Raw genomic sequence first — 18,201 nt, 5'->3', positions numbered from 1 at the left:
CCTGGGCAGGCAGAGGGAGGGAGTCGGGAGGAAGTTAGAGGAAGAGGCCCGTCAAAATGTGGCACAGCAGACATCAGGGAAACACGGGGCGTGTGGCCACACTAAACTGTTGAATGAGGAGGAAGATGAGAATGACACAAAACCAGGACAGGAGAAAGGAAACATTACAGGAACCCTGACTTTCGCCCCTACATTCGTGGGAAGTGTGACGAGCACAGGCCAGTTTCCCCTGCTAATAAAGGGGAACGATATCTTTCACATGCCATGGTCACCTCTAGACATCGATGGTTTAATAGTAAGACTACCGGACCTTTCAGAAGGAGCCTCCAGGTGGATCACGCAGTTTGAGGAAAATACGTCATCTTTTCTGCTAGCAGTAGGTGACGTCAAATCCCTGTTGACGCGTTTGCTAGGAGTTGGTGCCTGCCGGGACATCATGGGTGACACATCGATGCGAGTGGCATGCGACACGCAGGCCCATGATGGAGACATATTCAACGCGCATAGAGCGGCGTTGTGGTACAAACTCAGGAATCAATATCCATCACGTATTAATCCGGCAAAACTGGCAGGCAACCCCATAATGGAGACGGAAGGGCCTGGCGCCTATGTGAACAAAGTACTGAAGGAGTGGAGAGGTGAGCTAGGACACAACCCAGAGATTGACCCGTTGCAGAGAACGATGTTTAGAGAAAGTGTGATGAGAGGGCTTCCAGAGGTGGTTAAGAATAGACTGGAAGACGTGGTGGGGTTAATGGACATGACTTATCCTTTGTTCTGTGCACATGTAACACATAGTGTGGAGAAGCAAAGGGCTCAGGAGCAGAAACTCAGGGATCAGGATAGAAATGACTCAAGGAAGTTAACTCAGCAACAACTGCAGCCCCAAAGGAGGTTGCAGGCAGTAATGGTGTCATCTGCGACCTCTCCACCCATGCAGGACCAGGGACCCCCGCCTGCACCTCAGGTAGTGAGAAGCTATGGCTATAGTTCACAGAACCAGGCGTTCAGGCGGCAGGCAGGGAATGGGCAATCAGGCCCACGGTTTACACAGGGACCGGGGAACGAACAACAGTTTCCCCGTTTCCACTGTTGGAACTGCGGCATGCAGGGACACAGGGAAATGAGATGTAGGCAACCATACCGTCCCGGCTCGGAGTATGGAAGACCCGTGCGCCAGGGGGAGTCACAAGGGCCCCACGACCAGGGGGAGACAGGAGGTCCCCGAAACCAGGGGGGTAATCACTAGGGGTGCCCAGAGAATGCGACGGGGGGAAATCAAATGATTGTGGTTTCCAAGGGAGCTGAGCAAGAACCTATTCTGCAGGTCCTAGTGGAGGGCAAATTAACAGAGATGATGGCAGACACTGGAGCAGGTTTTTCCTGCATAAAGCAAAAATACGCCGCTCACTTACCCCAGTCTGGACAGTATGTTCGGACGGTCGGATTCTCGGGAAAAACACAATTAATACCCACATCAGATCCAATCTCTATGACGTATAACAACAAGACCATAACAATACCTGTATTAATTTCGGACAGCACCCCGCGCAATCTCTTGGGACGAGATGCAATGTGTAAACTAGGCTGTAAAATCCTATGTACGCCTGAGGGGATTCAAATTGAACAAGACGTGTACCAAATGATGCTACAAGGGACGGGGGAGAAAGAGGCCACTGTGTTCTGGCTGGGCAACATAGATGCAGAACTGCAAAGGGTCTGTGCCCCCTGGGAGCCATTTCTGAAAACCCAACTGCCTCAGTCTAGACAAACAAACATGGAGGCACATTGCACACTACAATATTTGACGAATAGTGACCTAGTTAGGAACAAGGCATGGTTGCAGGGACAGCCCGAGCAGGTGCAGATTGACTCATCTGCGATAATTGTAGGGAGACAGGGCGCGGCGTTGAGGGTTAACACGGGTAAGTATCTACGGGAACAACATAGACTAAGAGACGCCGCCCCACACATCACTCTGAGAATAAATCCTGGTTACGAATCCGAACATCTAGGTTCAATGATACAGGAATCCGAGACTCAAAGGTGGGTCTCCACGGAATCTCCGCTAATTTGGAACAGCGCAGATGGGAGTTTCATAAAAATAATGATTTCCTTTTCAGTTTTGGCAAAACCGCAAGTAATCAGATTACCAGGAGACCCTTGCGTTATTCCAGAGGCGGATGCTTTGCTGGAACAGGACATGTTGGCGCGCACCCCGGAACGGTTGTGGTCAAAACACGACACAGATGTGGGTCTAATATTGTCGGCACAGCCAGTGAAGGTCAGGTTAAAGAAGGGTTGTAGACCACCCTTTATCAGACAGTATACAATGAAGCCAGAGTCGGATGAAGCTATATCACATCAGATTGAGGGACTGTTAAAGGGGGGAGTGCTCGTCCCTTTCAAATCCAGATGTAATACACCTATCCACCCAGTGCTAAAGGCGGACAGGGCTAGGTACAGACTGGTACACGATTTGAGGGCGGTGAACGACGTGGTGTCTGGACCAGAGGCGGAAGTCGCTAATCCACACACCCTCCTGACAAACATCCCGAGTAGCTCGCAGTACTATACGGTCATTGATCTCACGCAGGCATTCTTCAGTGTTCCATTGGAAAAAGAGTCTCAGTATCTGTTTGCTTTTACCCACAGGGGGAAACAATACTCTTACACCCGGTTGCCACAAGGGTTCGCGCACTCGCCGCATTACTTCTCGAAGGCGCTCAAGGAAGACTTGCAAGGAGTGTGCGACACACTACTCAGCACGGTTTTACTGTATGCAGATGACATTCTAATCTGCTCGGATACACGTCAGCAGTGCCATGAGGACTCCATCAAAGTTTTGAGTGGATTAGCCGTGGGAGGCCACAAGGCATCCCGTTCAAAACTGCAGTACTGCCAGCCAAAAGTTGAGTACTTGTCTCGCGTCATTCAAAAGGGCATAAAAAGCATCTCACCCACGCAGCTCGAAGCTGTATCCAAGGCACCTAGGCCATTGACGGTCCGACAGATGATGACGTTTTTAGGGATGACTGGGTACAGCTCTGAGTGGGTGGAGGACTATACGATAGCGACAGCGCCGTTGAGGATGATGATAAAAGAGGCGGGTACAGACAAGCTTCGCGCTCCCTTGACATGGACCGAGGAGGGGGAGGACGCGTTCATAAACATTAAGCGTCTGTTGTTACAGGCCCCTGCCCTGGCGCTGCCGGATTATGAGAAGTGTTTCCACCTATTCGTCTCACATAGAGCGCAGCATGCGACAGCTGTCCTGACTCAAACACAGGGGGGGAGTGGGAAAAAACAACCGATAGCATATTACTCTAGAGCTCTTTCGCCGGTAGAGCAGGGTCTGCCACCTTGTTATCAGGCCCTGGCCGCAGCACATTTGATGTATGAGAAGGCAACGGCCGTGACAATGGGATATGACATTTGCATTTGGACACATCACAAATTGGCAAACTTGATTGAAAGAGGCAAATTTGTTCTGACCAGCCAACGGCAACAGGCTTACATGAGGCTCCTGCAGTACTCGGACGTTACGATAAAAACATGCCACGGCAGTAACCCGGCGGATCTGGTACCACTCCCGAGCGAGGGTCAACCGCATGAGTGTGAGGTGGAGGTACAGGCTTTCGTGAAACTCCGTCCTGATTTGGGAGTCGACCCGCTCGCGATAGCAGAACTCTCACTTTTTGTGGATGGGTCCTGCTATCGGGAGGGGGAAAATTTAAGGTCAGGATACGCCGTCGTACAGTGCAAACCTAACGGAGAAACACTAACAAGAAAGGCCGAACAATGCATGCAACCATGTTCGGCCCAGCTTGCAGAACTAATAGCACTAACAGAAGCATGCATAATAGCTAAAGATCGCACGGTTAACATCTTTACAGACTCTGCGTATGCGCATGGCGTATGCCACCTATTCGCGGCCATTTGGAAGGCAAGAGGCTTTAAGAAATCGGACGGCTCACCGATCCTTCACCACAAGCAGGTTGTGGCGCTTATTCAGGCTGTAAAGTTGCCCAAAAGCATTGCTATCGTAAAGTGCCAGGCACACAGAAAAGACCTGTCCTTTGTGACGACGGGAAACAACGCGGCGGACGAGGCCGCGAAGGCGGCGGCTGCGGTGCCGTCCACGGCTGTTCTGATGTTTGCGGCCGAACTGACGACTGAGGTAACTGAGGATAATTTGAGTGATCTTCAGGACTCAGCCACGCAGGCCGAGAAACAGTCGTGGACGGAGAGGGGGGCTGTAAGGGGGGCAGATGGTCTGTGGAGGAGTCATAACGGTTTGATAGTCGCCTCCATCGATCTTCTGTCCTTAGTGATACCTGAGGCTCATGGTGTTGATCACTGTGGAAGAGCAGAGACCCTGAAACGAATCACGAAAATGGGATTTTGGTCCCCAAAGCTTCAGGCACAAATTGACGTTACACTAGCCAGGTGTTTAACATGCTTACAGGGCAATGTGCGCAAAGGAGTACCGACAGTGGCGGCTTACACACCCCTCCCTGAGGGACCATTCAGACATCTGATTATGGACTATACAGACATGATAACGCCAGTGCAGGGCAAACGATACCTCCTGGTAGTAGAGGACTGCTTTAGTCGCTGGATTGAGGCCATTCCATCTAAACACAAGAACGCGGACACAGTGATCAAGTTCCTGTGTCGCGAGGTCATTCCGAGATTTGGAATTCCCACGATATTACAAAGCGATAATGGCCGCGAGTTCATCGACAAGGTGGTTAAAGGGCTGATGCAGAAATTAGGTATAAGACAGCGCCTTTCCTGTGTCTATAGTCCCGGGTCGCAGGGGAAGGTGGAAAGGGCCAATCTGGTCATTAAAAACAAACTGTTGAAAATCTGTATGCAAACTAAGCTTAACTGGATTGATGCTTTGCCACTTGCTCTGATTAGAAGCAGCGTAAACCGCCAAACACAGCTAACACCGCATGAAATGCTTACAGGCCGCAGCATGCCAGCACCGCCATTTAGACACCTGGCTAGGGGCCCGGCATTAGATATTTTTGAGCAAGATCTGAAAAAATATCTTCAGCAAGTGACTAAAATACATGAAGCTGTGTTTCGACAGGAGCAGAGAAAGCGAAGGAGGCGGAGAAGGAAGCCACCAAACCGAGACTGATCCCTGGGGACTTGGTCTTCGTAAAGGTCCACAAGAGAAAGTGGTCATCACCCCGGAGAGAGGGCCCGTACGAGGTGATCCGATCGACTGGAACGGCAGTCCAAGTCAAAGGATCAGCGACCTGGTTCCACTTCAATCACTGCATAAAGGCCAGCGGCGATCTCTTGGGGGATACAATCGATCGCAGTTATGCAGAACCCGACATGGAGGGTCCGAGACGGCAACTGGAAGGTGCAGTGCCTGCTGATGCTCCCGCAGATGTTGGCAGCAGTGTGCGGACGGTCGGCCGGGCACAACGACGTCATTAAGAACCGTCACGGTCGACCCGTCCTTGAGGATGACGGGTTTGAGTGGGTAGGAGTCCCACGGGGTCCCGCTCAGGCTCAAGTACCAGCAGACTTTCATGACCAGGCTCAGAATCAGGCGCCCCCTTTTCCCTCCATCGAGGAAGGGGGGGAGAAGATAAGACTACAACCAAACGGGGTGTTTCCCGTAGGACCGCAAGAGCATGTTTTTGATTTTGACCATTCCCCCGTTACAGGCGGGGATACTTACCATTATACTAACGAGCATCGGGTTGTGGGGGTAGATAGGAGAGTTGAGCCTGTCCCGAACCAATCACAGGGGACAGGGGTGAGGGGAAAAAGGGAGGTCAAGGACACTGAGTCGGAAGAGGTGGGGGGACAGGATATGTTCCAGAGGACAGCCGGAACGTTGAGGGACTCAGTGGGCTCACTCTGGGCCAGGTTGAGGGGTTTGCTTCCTTCCGGGGAACAAGATGGGGGCGACTATGACTATGACGAGGAAGACCCGGAGGCTGACCCGATGTATAGGGCGGCTTTAGGGAATGAGTGGTTTAAGTGGGTCCAGTACACGAGCGCGCAGAATCAGATAGAGGATTGTTATGTCTGCTCCAAGGCACGTCCGGATAGGCTGCTGGTGAAGGGCACGAAGTTCAGTTGGGCTCAGTGTGACAGGGACGCAGAGGCATGGGAGGGGCCCCATAATAGTCGCCCTTGGTGCGAGGCAGAGTGTTTGGGGTTTCTCGGCTCTAGTCGTTTTAAGGCGGCAGGAAACGTCACGGATTTCAAGGATGTCACTATGCGGGAACGGTGTAGGAAATTGGATGTACGTGTGCAGGGGGTAGCGACGGGGTTGCCAATACCCAGAGGTGTCAAACTATGGCTGACCAAGGATTTCGAGTGCTTGCAAAAGGAGGGGACCCGGGATGTAGGGGAGGTGGCAGAGGGGCGGTGCACTACTATTTGGAGCATCACGACTAACTGTACGAAAGAAGGAAAGTGTGGACACGGGGTCGTGTTAAAGGGAGTGGATACCAACCCACGGCCTGTAGCTTTCCCTTTTCATGTCCAGGATATGGCACTGGCGGACCAATACTGGCTCTGCGGCGGTAGGAGGTTGAGGAATACACTTCCTTTAGATTGGTCAGGTAGATGTGCCCGGGTTCAGGCGATCATGCCAATGGTGGTCCTACCATTATCAGTGACGGAAGGACCTTCTGAGTCTCCTATCTCTCGAACGAAGCGTAGCTACAAGGCAGACCCAAGGGTGTATCTGGACAGCATAGGACAGCCAAGGGGCATTCCAGCCGAGTTCATGGCTAAGAATGAGATTGCGGCAGGGTTTGAGTCTATTCTGCCATGGATATCGGTCAATAAGAACACCGGGTGGATCAACTATTTGTTTTACAATCAGCAGCGGTATCTCAATTACACCGAGGAGGCGTTGGATGCAATGGGGGACCAGATGCACGCGACCAGTACGGTGGCGTGGCAGAATAGACAGGCTCTGAACTGGTTAATGGCGGAGAAGGGTGGAGTCTGTTCCATGTTTGGACAGTACTGCTGCACATTCATTCCGACGAATGTGGGGCCAGGGGGAAAGTTCTCCGAGGCCATGGCTAAGCTGAAGGATTTGAGGGAGGAATTGAGGGGGAATTCTGGCCGGAATGAAGAATGGTGGGGGAGTGGGGTGTTGGAAAGATTGGGACAGTGGGGAAGCATAGTGATGCAGACGGGGATATCCATCGGGGTGGCAGGGTTGATATTGGTTCTCCTTTTCTGTTGTGGTATGCCTCTCTTGGGTAGGCTGGTAACTTCACACGTAACGAGCCAAATGCTGATGGTGGGACAGAAAGAGATTGAGCCACAAATCGGGCCATATCCTCAGCTTTATGCTGCCTTAGAGGGAGACGAGGGGATAGAGGATTAGGGGTATGGTGAGGTAGGGACATTTTCTTTTTGTTGGTTCTTTCCTTTAAGAGTGACGGGGGATGGTCTGAGCGCAGTTTTGTTGGTTTATTCCTTTAACTAGGAATTTTAGTCTGATTTTCTAATGATCCTTCGGCATAGAGATTGCAACCATTGAAAATCATTGCATTGTTTTTTATTTTTTTTATTATTTTTTGTTTATTTTACTTGTGGTCCTGGTCAAACCGGAATGGGAAGGGGCATCGGCAGAGTGTCGGTTCTGAGCCTGAGGAAGCATTGAGAAGAAGTGGTCGGGGGATCGGTTCTGGGGACTGGAGGGACAAAAGGGGGGGGCTAACGCAGTGGGCAATATGGGCACCTCCCGTCGAAGATGGGGGGACACGTGGTGAGGTCGGTACCAGCGCCTCCCGTCCAGGCATGGGGACATGCTTCTACGAGGACTGGAGGTGTGGCGTGGTGGTTGCTGTATTGGCAAAATGTGACTTTTGGCAATACGGTGAGGAGACTATGGCGTGGGCATGGAAGGGGGGCTGAGCGATGGACACTGGGACTCAATGTTATGGAAGAGACAATGTCATTTTTTTTGGGAGGGATGTTCTATGTTTAGTTCTGACGGTCAACTTCTCCTTTCCCTGATGAGAGTCGCGGTTTCCGGCCGGAACTGTGGCTCATTTGGTAAGCGGTGGAGGTTGGGGGGATTTGTCTGTCAGGTTAGGATTATAAATTTTTTTATTTTTTTTTGATGTTTTATTATTACTCTTGTTTTGAGCGGTTTTGTGTTTATTGTGAGAACGGTAGTCAGCTTTTGTTGGTCCGTTAGGGGTCCAGTGAATGAAGTAAGGTTTCTTGTTTAGTTAGACGTTCACATTTTCTTGGTTATATGATTTGGGTGGGACTAGGGATAGCCCCAAATGGGGGAATGTTGGGGAAAATGTGTATACGAGGGTGGAGGTAGGAAAGGGGTTAGTCTTGACTAGTTTAATATAGGTCAACTAGCAGGGCTCAAAGACACTAGGGCGACAGTCTGGCTGATGTTCTTAAAACAGCCTCAAGATAGTAGATGGACATTTCAGCACATCATATCGTGTGTTCTAATCTTGTGTCTTTTCTCTCTTACACACATACAATACACACACGTCTGTACACAGACGCACACACACACAGACACACACACACATACACACACACACACACAAACACACATATCTCACTCTCTCTTCATGTTCTTAATGTTTTACATCATATCGTGTGTGGATATCATATCTTGCTTATCTCTCCTCATGTTCTCTCTCTCTCCAATGTTAAATCTACGTATCATCTTAATGTACGTCATGTCAGATCTGACATGATGTGACACGTCATCATATCTGTCATGGGGGCAGGACTGAGAGGGGATTTAGGGACAGGCAAAGGGTTCCAGGACAGAGTGTTTTTTGTTCAAGCTGTGGCGATCATCTTTGACCCATAGCTCTTGCTGTTAACGAACTTCTTTTCTTAAATAAATTACCTATTTGTTACAATTGGAAATATCGTCTCCTGCTGTGTCAAACAACCTTTCCACAACACAGTACTTAAGTATTGTAATGAAGTACAATTACTCAAGTACTTTACACCCGGCTCAAACAAGGGACTAAACACGTTTCGCAATTATGCCACATCAATGTGGAACGCCCTACCCAAAGCTGTAAAGGAATGTGAATCCCTACCCACATTCAAAACTGCTCTAAAAGAGCACCTACGGGAGGCTGCAATTCGAAACTGGCCACCGTAAATGTCCAAACCCCCCCACCCCCCCCTAATAGACAGTCTCCTCCCCACCGTATTCTCTCCCCACCGTATGTATATTTCTCTCCCACCCACCCACCCCCTCCTAATGTACAGTCTCCTCCCCATCATATGTATATACTCTCTGTCAGGATCTATGGGTAACAGTACTGTATATTTGCATATCATATATGTCACAAATGTAACAGTACTATATACCTGTATGTCAAGTATGTCGCTATGCCATAAATGTCATGATGTCATGTATGTTGTGTATGTCATAAATGTCACTATGAATTGAAAATGGGGGACCCTGATGTAAACAAGACAAACGTCATTCTCTGGTCTGCATCCCCTTAACAATTGTATGTATTGAGCCGTACTGTATTGTACCCATTCTGCAATCTGTTAAATAAAGTTTTCATTCATTCATTCATTCATTCATTCACCCCTGCTAATCGACCACAGAAAGAAAAGTACATAATGTACGTTATGTTATAGCCATGAGTAATATATTTAGCAAAAGTTCAAAACAAACGCAGCAGCCAGTTGAACCAACAATCATTGCAAGTCACGGGCCAGTGCTCTCACCACTGATTATAATTAGAGTGAGGTTGGTTTTAACATTCATTTAACGATTATGGTTTATAGTTAGGGTTAAGGTTAGGATTAAGGTTAGGGTTCGATCCCCAGCAGGGGTTAAACGTTTTCTGAAAACATCCACTATTAAAACCTTTATTATATGTAATATATTTACTTATTTGTAATATGTGCACATGTAAAATGTTCAATACAATACGTAAATAATATATTACTTATGGCTATAACTATATAACATTATGTACCCTTTTTCCTGTGGTCGATTAGTGCTGTATTTACATATTTTAAGTGAGATCGGACTGTTGATTGATATAGTGGTATAGTGGTTACGGAAGGGGGAGAGCATTACCCATTAATTTCCCCAGCTATAGGATCGATACGCAGAAAAATGCTTTTCAAGTGGAAACTATTTAGGAGTATCCGTTAACCAGTGGTGGAAGAAGTACACAGTTCCTTTACTTAAGTAAAAGTAGAAATACCCAGATAAATAAGTACTCTGGTCAAAGTAAAAGTCCTCCATTAAAATTCTACTTAAGTAAAAGTTGAGAAGTATTTGTTATTGAATTTACTTAAGTATCTAAAGTAAAAGCACACATTCTACATGACGTTTGTGTATTCCAGTGCTTGGGAGCATTCAAACCTCGATCCATTGACCTCTATAGGTTATGATAAAGGTATGTCGTCCAACCACCAACCACCTCCAATGTACAGTCCCCCCCACCTACCGAACCTCCTCCAATGTACAGTTTTTACGTCAAATGTATATACTCTTTTTTTCTGGACTCTTTTCGTATCACAAACAGTACTGTATTTGCAAATCTGGTATGTCATAAATGTATATATGTAGCAGTACTACTAAGAAACAAGCATCTTATATCTGGCAAGAGGAGAAGGCTAAATTGTGCTAGCCTAAGCATAGCATGCAGGGGTCCACAGATCTGGAACAAGCTTGATGAAAATCTAAAAATGACTAATACCTTTAAAACCTTTAAAAAATCACTGAAAGAGGAACTGATAAAATCATATCTCTAATTAAAATTATAACTTAGGAATAAAATTGTTTGTATTATGTATCTCTGTTATATGTCAGTTAGTAGGTAGGTGTGTAAACCTACCCACGTTGTATTTTTTTGTTTTGTTTTTGTTTGTTTGTTTTTGTTTATTTGTTATTGTTTTGTTTGTTCATATTCTGTTTGTATCTGTGTTCAGGCTCCATCCAAAAGCTTTAAATAGCTTCTTGGGAGACCTGGCACATGCACACAATTTGCGACATGTTATCACATGAGGATACTCGCATGTAAAATGTATCGTGTGTGTGTGTGAATACAAATGCAATTCAAAAATTCAATTCAAAAAAAATACTGTCTATCTGTATGTCATGTATGTCATATATGTTACAATGAATTGAAAATGGGGGACCCTGATGTAAACAAGACGAAAGTCTTTCTCTGGTCTGCATCCCCTTAACAATTGTATGTATTGAGCTGTACTGTACTGTACCCATTCTGCAATATGTTAATAAAGTTTTCAATCAATCAATCAATTATGCTGCTCTGATCCTGTCCTCTGTGAAAGTATATAATCCTCATACATTTTAACCATGTTTTCTATGCAAAATCCTTTTCTTCAAAGTAACTACTAACTGATGGGTTCAGATAAATGTAGTGGAGTAAAAAGTACAATATTTCCTTTGAAATGTAGTGGAGTAAAAGTATAAGGTTCCCTAAAATGAAAATACTCACAGAAAGTACAAGTAGCTCGAAATTGTACTCAAGTAACAGTACTTGAGTAAAAAATACTTTACTTTCCACCACGGCCGTTAACCCTTCACATCCCTTATTAGTCAATGTTTGTCAAACAGTGACAGGCAGTGTGATGGTACATGCTGCCAGCCACACGGAGAGCGTTAGGTATCCCACGTTCATTAAGCCCAGGGTCGGGCCCAAAGTATGTGGGACAGCCGCTCAACATAAATTCGAAGCAGAGATACAGTGTATAGTGTTGCGAACTCCAACTGACGTATAACGTTTGCGGCGATGTCATTAGTGAAACATGATTAATCTCTTAGAGAGTTAGAGTGGAGCAACACATACCAAGTCCATAGATAGGGCAAGTCGGAGAGTGAATGAGTTGGGAGTACAGTTAGCCAGGCGATGCACATACCAGGCTTAGAGAGTGAGGGATGTGTTTCTGTCATGGTCTCTGAGTCTCCTATTAATGACTCTGCTCTGCAATGTCTTAATGACTTAAACGTACATGATTCTACATGCCAGGGGTGTAAAAAGTATCCAGCAATTATACTTAAGTGAAAGTATGGGTACCGTCTCAAAATCTGGCTAAAAACACACTTGAGTCAAAGTCAAATAGTTTCTACTTTTAAATGTACTTAAGTACTAAAAAGTTTAACTTTTTTTCTGACTGTCTATTCTTCTGATAGCAGGTGTTTAAACCTTTCACTGCCACACGACAGCCGGTTATCCCTTTCACTGTGACAATACAGAAGGTTAGCCCTTTACTATCACACAACCGACGGCGATGCTCCATCATTAGCATCATTAGCTCCGCATCCACACAACCGACGGCGATGCTCCATCATTAGCATCATTAGCTCCGCGGATCGAGCTCAAGATCTACCTATTGAAGCGTTGAGAGAAAAAGACAGCCAAGATTGTACTTTAAACTAAATTACTTTTATTTGCCTGTATTCTAATTACATGCAATGCTTTGGTCCAACATTAAAACGTCAAAGTAGAACTGTAATATGTACTTTCTCAGTCAGTGCTAAGTGCAGTCATCTTATGCAGCATCACTTTTCACATCAAAACAAAAGTAGAACTGTAATGTGGACTTTCTCATATTATTAACATTGACAGACATATTTACAATTAGCATTTTATAAAGTAGAACTGTAATGTGTACTTTCTCAGTCAGTGCTAAGTGCAGTCATCTTATGCAGCATCACTTTTCACATCAAAACAAAAGTAGAACTGTAATGTGGACCTTCTCCTATTAACATTGCCAAACATATTTACAATTAGCATTTTATAAAGTAGAACTGTAATATGTACTTTCTCAGTCAGTGCTAAGTGCAGTCATCTTATGCAGCATCACTTTTCACATCAAAACAAAAGTAGAACTGTAATGTGGACTCTCATATTATTAACATTATAAAATGCTAATTGTAAATATGTTTGTCAAAGTAGAACTGTAATATGTACTTTCTCAGTCAGTGCTAAGTGCAGTCATCTTATGCAGCATCACTTTTCACATCAAAACAAAAGTAGAACTGTAATGTGGACTCTCAGGGAAAGATCTAAAAAAAATATATATATTTGTTTTTATTTTTATTTTTTTTCAGGGAAATATCTACAGGGAAAGTCTCAAAGATCGACCAGTCGATCGCGATCGACGGGTTGGTGACCACTGACTTAGAGGATAACATCTTGACGAGAACGTATTTCTCCTGTTCCACCCCAGGTGAAAATCTGCATAAAATGTATACCTAGGTAAATGGAATATTGCTCCACTTCTACAAGGGCTATTTGCATATTCTTGGTATCTAGGAACATCTATGGACCTCAATGAATGTATTCTCAGTGTCAGAAATATTGTGTCTATTACTAGGCTTGCTTAAATTGTGATGAAACAAAGGAAAATATGAATTATGATTTTTCTTTTCATCTTTGACAGTGAATAAAACCATGATAATAATGACCAAACTTAGAAAACTAAGTACCCTCTTGAGATCATGTTTACAAAAGATCTAAGGAAATTAATAAAGGGAAGATGATCAAACTGAAGGTTCTGTATATACAGTACTGAATTCTCCCAACGTTACCTTTTGTAGCTTATTATCGCGAATCATAACAATTATTGACATAATTCATTCAGAACACTGAACTTTGAACCCCCATAGAACTTGCCAGGAAGTGTAGATCGGAGAAATTCCAATGCTGGCAGATAGCTAGCGACCTCCTCTACAAAAAAAGCTTCAATTCCCATGGTTCAACATTTCCATGTCCGGTTCCGGGTCAAATTGGCGATTGCAAATAGAAAACTTAAAATGATATAAGTACACTTTTAACCTATTGCTAAACTATTGCCAACCTAACGTTTTACATTCTACATGTATTTGTGACATAGTAGTGATAATAATACTTGAAAACGGTTGATTTTAAAATCACAAATTATTTTGCATCTTCATAAAAATATGACTATAATTTAATAAGGTCAAAAGGGGTCGGTACCGACCCCGTCAAGTGGAACAGGTTAAAAATATGTCCTTCCTGTTTCTTCTTTTTGTTTTAGGTTTAAAATGATGCAACAGAGCATAATAATTATGTCATATCCCACATATATTTTTATCAATATTAGATTACTTATACTTCCATCTGATTCTCTGTATTTTTATTAACCTGTTAATTAGCCCTATTTTCAAAAAATCTGCCTAAAAGTACATGCCCAAGTAAATCGAAGATTGCTCCACTTGCTTCTACAAGGTCAATTTGCATGTTCTTGGTATCTAGGAATATCTATGGACCTCAGGGAATGTATCCCAGAAATATTGTGTCTGTTATGCTTGAGTAAATCGTAATGAAACAAAGGAGAATATAAATAAAAAATCGTTTTGCATCTTTGACAGTGAATAACACCATGTTAAAACTGCGGGGTATAGACTTTGCTCACTGAGCTCATTCAGCACCTCCTTGAGATCAAATGTACAGGAAGGAAATAAATAAAGGGAAGATGATGAAACAGAAGGATTTGTAGATACAGTACTGAATTATAAATTGAATTATGAACTATAAATGACCTTATTATGGATAGGGGAAAAGCTCATCTTTCCAATGGCAGTGTTAAATCTGGATTTAGTCATTTCCTCGCATTTTTACGATAAGATAGCGATGGAATTTGCATTATTCTGATAAATTCTTATTTTCGGAACATTTTAAAAACATCAGTAAACAAACGTAGTGCTGAAAATATACACTTTGGCTGCTGTTTTGATATGGTTAGGGTCTTTACTCTTGGCTACATTTGAAAAAGAAACAACATTAACATTACGATGTATTGATCGATTTATGATAAAACAGCAGGGTCCCCCAATTGGGGGACCTTACAGCTTAACATTCATAACATTGTGATCCCAAAACAAAACCAGCCAATCTCATGTCCTCCTGAATTGCATTGCATTTTACACAGTGGTGGAAGAAGTACACAGTTCCTTTACTTAAGTAAAGGTAGAAATATAGAGATAAATGAGTACTCTGATCAAAGTAAAAGTCCTCTGATTACGTCCTCTTGAAGTTGACAGTATATAATGTCGTGGAAAACTATACATATTTCCACCACAATAATCTTCATACATTTTTTATTTTGTATTATATTATGTTTTCTATGCAATTTTTTTTTTTTCAAAGTAACTAGTAACTAGATGGGTTCAGATAAATGTTGTAGAGTAAAAAGTACAATATTTCCTTTGAAATGTAGTGGAGTATAAGAGTATTAAGTTCCCTAAAATGAAAATACTACAAGTAGCTAAACATTTTACTTTAAGTAAAAATATTTAGTTACTTTCCACCACTGGTATTACATCCATACTATTCAGCTCAGCCTGGACCCTGGAACCCACTAGCCGTGTTAAGCACATGGCTCATATGCACTTAATGTTATTTTAACGTTTCTGTAAAGACATGCCGAGAAAAGGCAATTCATATTTCTGTGACGTCACTGAACAAAAGGAGACACAGAAAGTGCAACATGACATGACCTCATAAAAACTCTGAATTCATCTGTGAAAAGGTGTGAGGAAAAAAAGATCTCTCAAACTCTGCGTTTCAACACCCAGGCCATCAGGATGCTCAAATGTAACACCATCAACCCATCCATCTACACTCATTGCACACACATCCACATGCACACACTCACCTTAACACTCACTTTAGACACTTTAACACTACATTATATGTATCTATTTATTAAAGACATTTGCACTACATTCATACCTCATTTGCATTTGCACCTTTCCTTAAAGTTTTTGTACCTCATTGTATGCATTTGTCTGCATTTTTCCTCACTGTACTTAGATTGTACTTAGCTTGTATATTGTATTGTATATTGTATATTGTATAGTGTTATTCCTCTTTTACTACTTTATTACTGTATGAAGCACATTCTCAGGGGCTCATACAGAACCAAGCATTTCACTGTAAAGGACATGTACCTTATATGCAGGACCGGACAGCTGAACACAAGTTGGTTGCCTTTAATATTCACGCGGCACGGACTGGCCATCGAGAGCACCGGGAGTTTTCCGGGTGGCCTGACCTGCACAGATAAAAAAAAAAATTATATAAGGCCATTGTTTCTAGTTGTGGCGGCGGCGCGGCGCAATAGTTAGATAACCTAGGTGAGTGGGGAACAACCAGGATTTCACTGTCTGCGACAGAGTTGGAGAACTATCTCTCTCTCTCCCTCACGCAGATCACACACAGAAATGGAGCCGTGCTGCCGCTTGTGATTGGTGGAGGCGGGACCAGGCGATACAACTGATTGACAGCGGAGGCGGCGAATGGAATGGCAGATAAAGAGAAAGTCAAAATAATTCAAAGATAATTCAAAGATTACACACCTTTGCCACATTGGCTACAAACATAATCACTGTAAAGTTATCAAAAAAATAAGAATCTGATCAGACACAAGGGTTAAGTTGTTGTTCCCTTTTTAATTTCCTCAAAAACATCTAGTCTAGTTAATGTGATCAATATTATTTGACAATTGATGCTTTTTGTTGGAAATTTCAGTCAGTGAGCTCATACTTTGAGCTAATTTTATAGTTAAAATGATTGAGACAACGCAATCTTCTGTCTTCGTTGTGCATGCATGCGTGTGCTCACTACACGCGATACATGTGTCACTATTCTGGCAGTGGCTACTGTTATTATAGTATTGCAATGAAATGTCTGTTATTTAATGTTTGTGTAAAGGGCTATTTTTTATTTTTATTTTTTTCCTCCATTTTCCTCAGATTTTCTCCCATCCCAATGTTAGTCGTATGCCAATTCCCAATCCCCTTCCTGGTCGCTGCGCACTTACCCCCCACAGTCAGATAATCTGGGAGAGTGGAGGCTATCACGTGCTTCCTCCGACACACGTCCAGCCAATCAACCGCTTCTTTTCACCTGGCAGCGCGGATCCTCCCTGAGAGGGCGTAGTGTGTGGAAGGATCACACTATCCTACTCAGGTCCTATCCGCGCTTAGCAGGCGCCCCGACCGAACTGTAGGAGTCGCTGTTTACAACTACCCGGACCCACCCCGCCAGCTTCTCCCACCCTCTAATACAGCCAATTGTATTAGTGTGAACGGCCAGCCAAGCTGGTGACAACCCCGGAGCTGTGAGCTGGATTCGAACAGGCAAATCCAGCTCACAGCTCCGGGGTTGGTGACGAACGCAATCTCCGCTACGCCACCTAACCGCCCTTGTGTAAAGGGCTATTTTAACTGTTGATGGGTAGTGCATCAGTAAAGTGAATATGGTATTGTGCTCTTGCTCTGTTTGAATAGGTGGAGAGAGTGGTTAACTGTATTATAATAGTAAATAGAAAAATATGTTGTGCGCTTGCTTTTTTCTTTTTGAAGGTGGAGAGAGTAGCATTGCTAGTGCCACAACAGTTTTATTTGAGGTTCATAAGAGTACATTGTACTAAGCAATTGTTGGATCATTAGTTTGTGATTCACATGCACTAAAATTCACCAGAATGCTGTCTTTGTAACAAAAAAATTCCGGGTGGGGGACCCCCAGACCCCCCGCTTAAAAAGTGGCCCGATTGGGGCTATATTTCGCGCTATATCTCCCGGTATGAATTATTTCCCCAGTCCGGCCCTGCTTATATGTGACAAATAAAAAACAAACTTGAAAACATGAACTTGAGGTGAATCTAAATTTAAACCGGATAGATAAAAAACGTAGAACGTCATACTTACAGAGAGATTTCTCAGGATGGTCAGAGAAATGGCTTCCACAGCGGATGTTCCTACAGGGTCACAGGAGGGTCGTATAGGCCTGTACGTCTTCTGCTTCAGCCTCTGTGCTCGCTGCCTGCTGTAGTCAGAGAGAGAGGGTCACTCCATGTGTTCCGGTCACCAGAGTGTGAAGTGTCGCTCTGTGTGTCCGTCCACAGAGTTAGTTCAACAGACCCCCCCCCCCCTCCTCCTGCCCTCTGTGTACCGGACCCGCGGACCGGACTGCCCCTCCCCTCCCCTCCCCTCCCCTCCCCTCCCCTCCCCTCCCCTCCCCTCCCCTCCCCTCCCCTCACAGTATGCGCCGTCTCCCTGTACCGGATCGACCCCTCCCCTCCCCTCCCCTCACCCTCCTCCCCGGATCACAGCCCAGATGTGTCACAGTGGCTTCCTCTGACAGCCTCCTACACAGTGACTCTGACCGCAGGGAGATG

The 18,201-nt window shown here is 44.6% G+C and overlaps 1 protein-coding gene across 1 annotated transcript in view; it reads right to left on the bottom strand.

Moving 5' to 3' along the window:
* The window catches only part of pmp22b (peripheral myelin protein 22b), a 57,704-nt gene extending 39,788 nt beyond the window's left edge, over positions 1–17,916 (bottom strand). Inside the window, exons 1-2 of the mRNA XM_084330313.1 lie at positions 17,732–17,916; positions 15,971–16,074 (exon numbers count right to left, since the gene is read on the bottom strand). Coding sequence (XP_084186439.1) covers positions 15,971–16,041 — 71 coding nt within the window. The 5' untranslated portion in view covers positions 16,042–16,074; positions 17,732–17,916. The remainder of the gene's footprint in view (positions 1–15,970; positions 16,075–17,731) is intronic.
* Positions 17,917–18,201: the final 285 nt, after the last annotated feature.

This window comes from Notolepis coatsorum (genome assembly GCF_963971535.1).
Source record: "Notolepis coatsorum genome assembly, chromosome: 15".
Classification (NCBI taxonomy): Eukaryota; Metazoa; Chordata; class Actinopteri; order Aulopiformes; family Paralepididae; genus Notolepis; species Notolepis coatsorum.
This window is presented reverse-complemented; position numbering and strand designations above follow the sequence as displayed.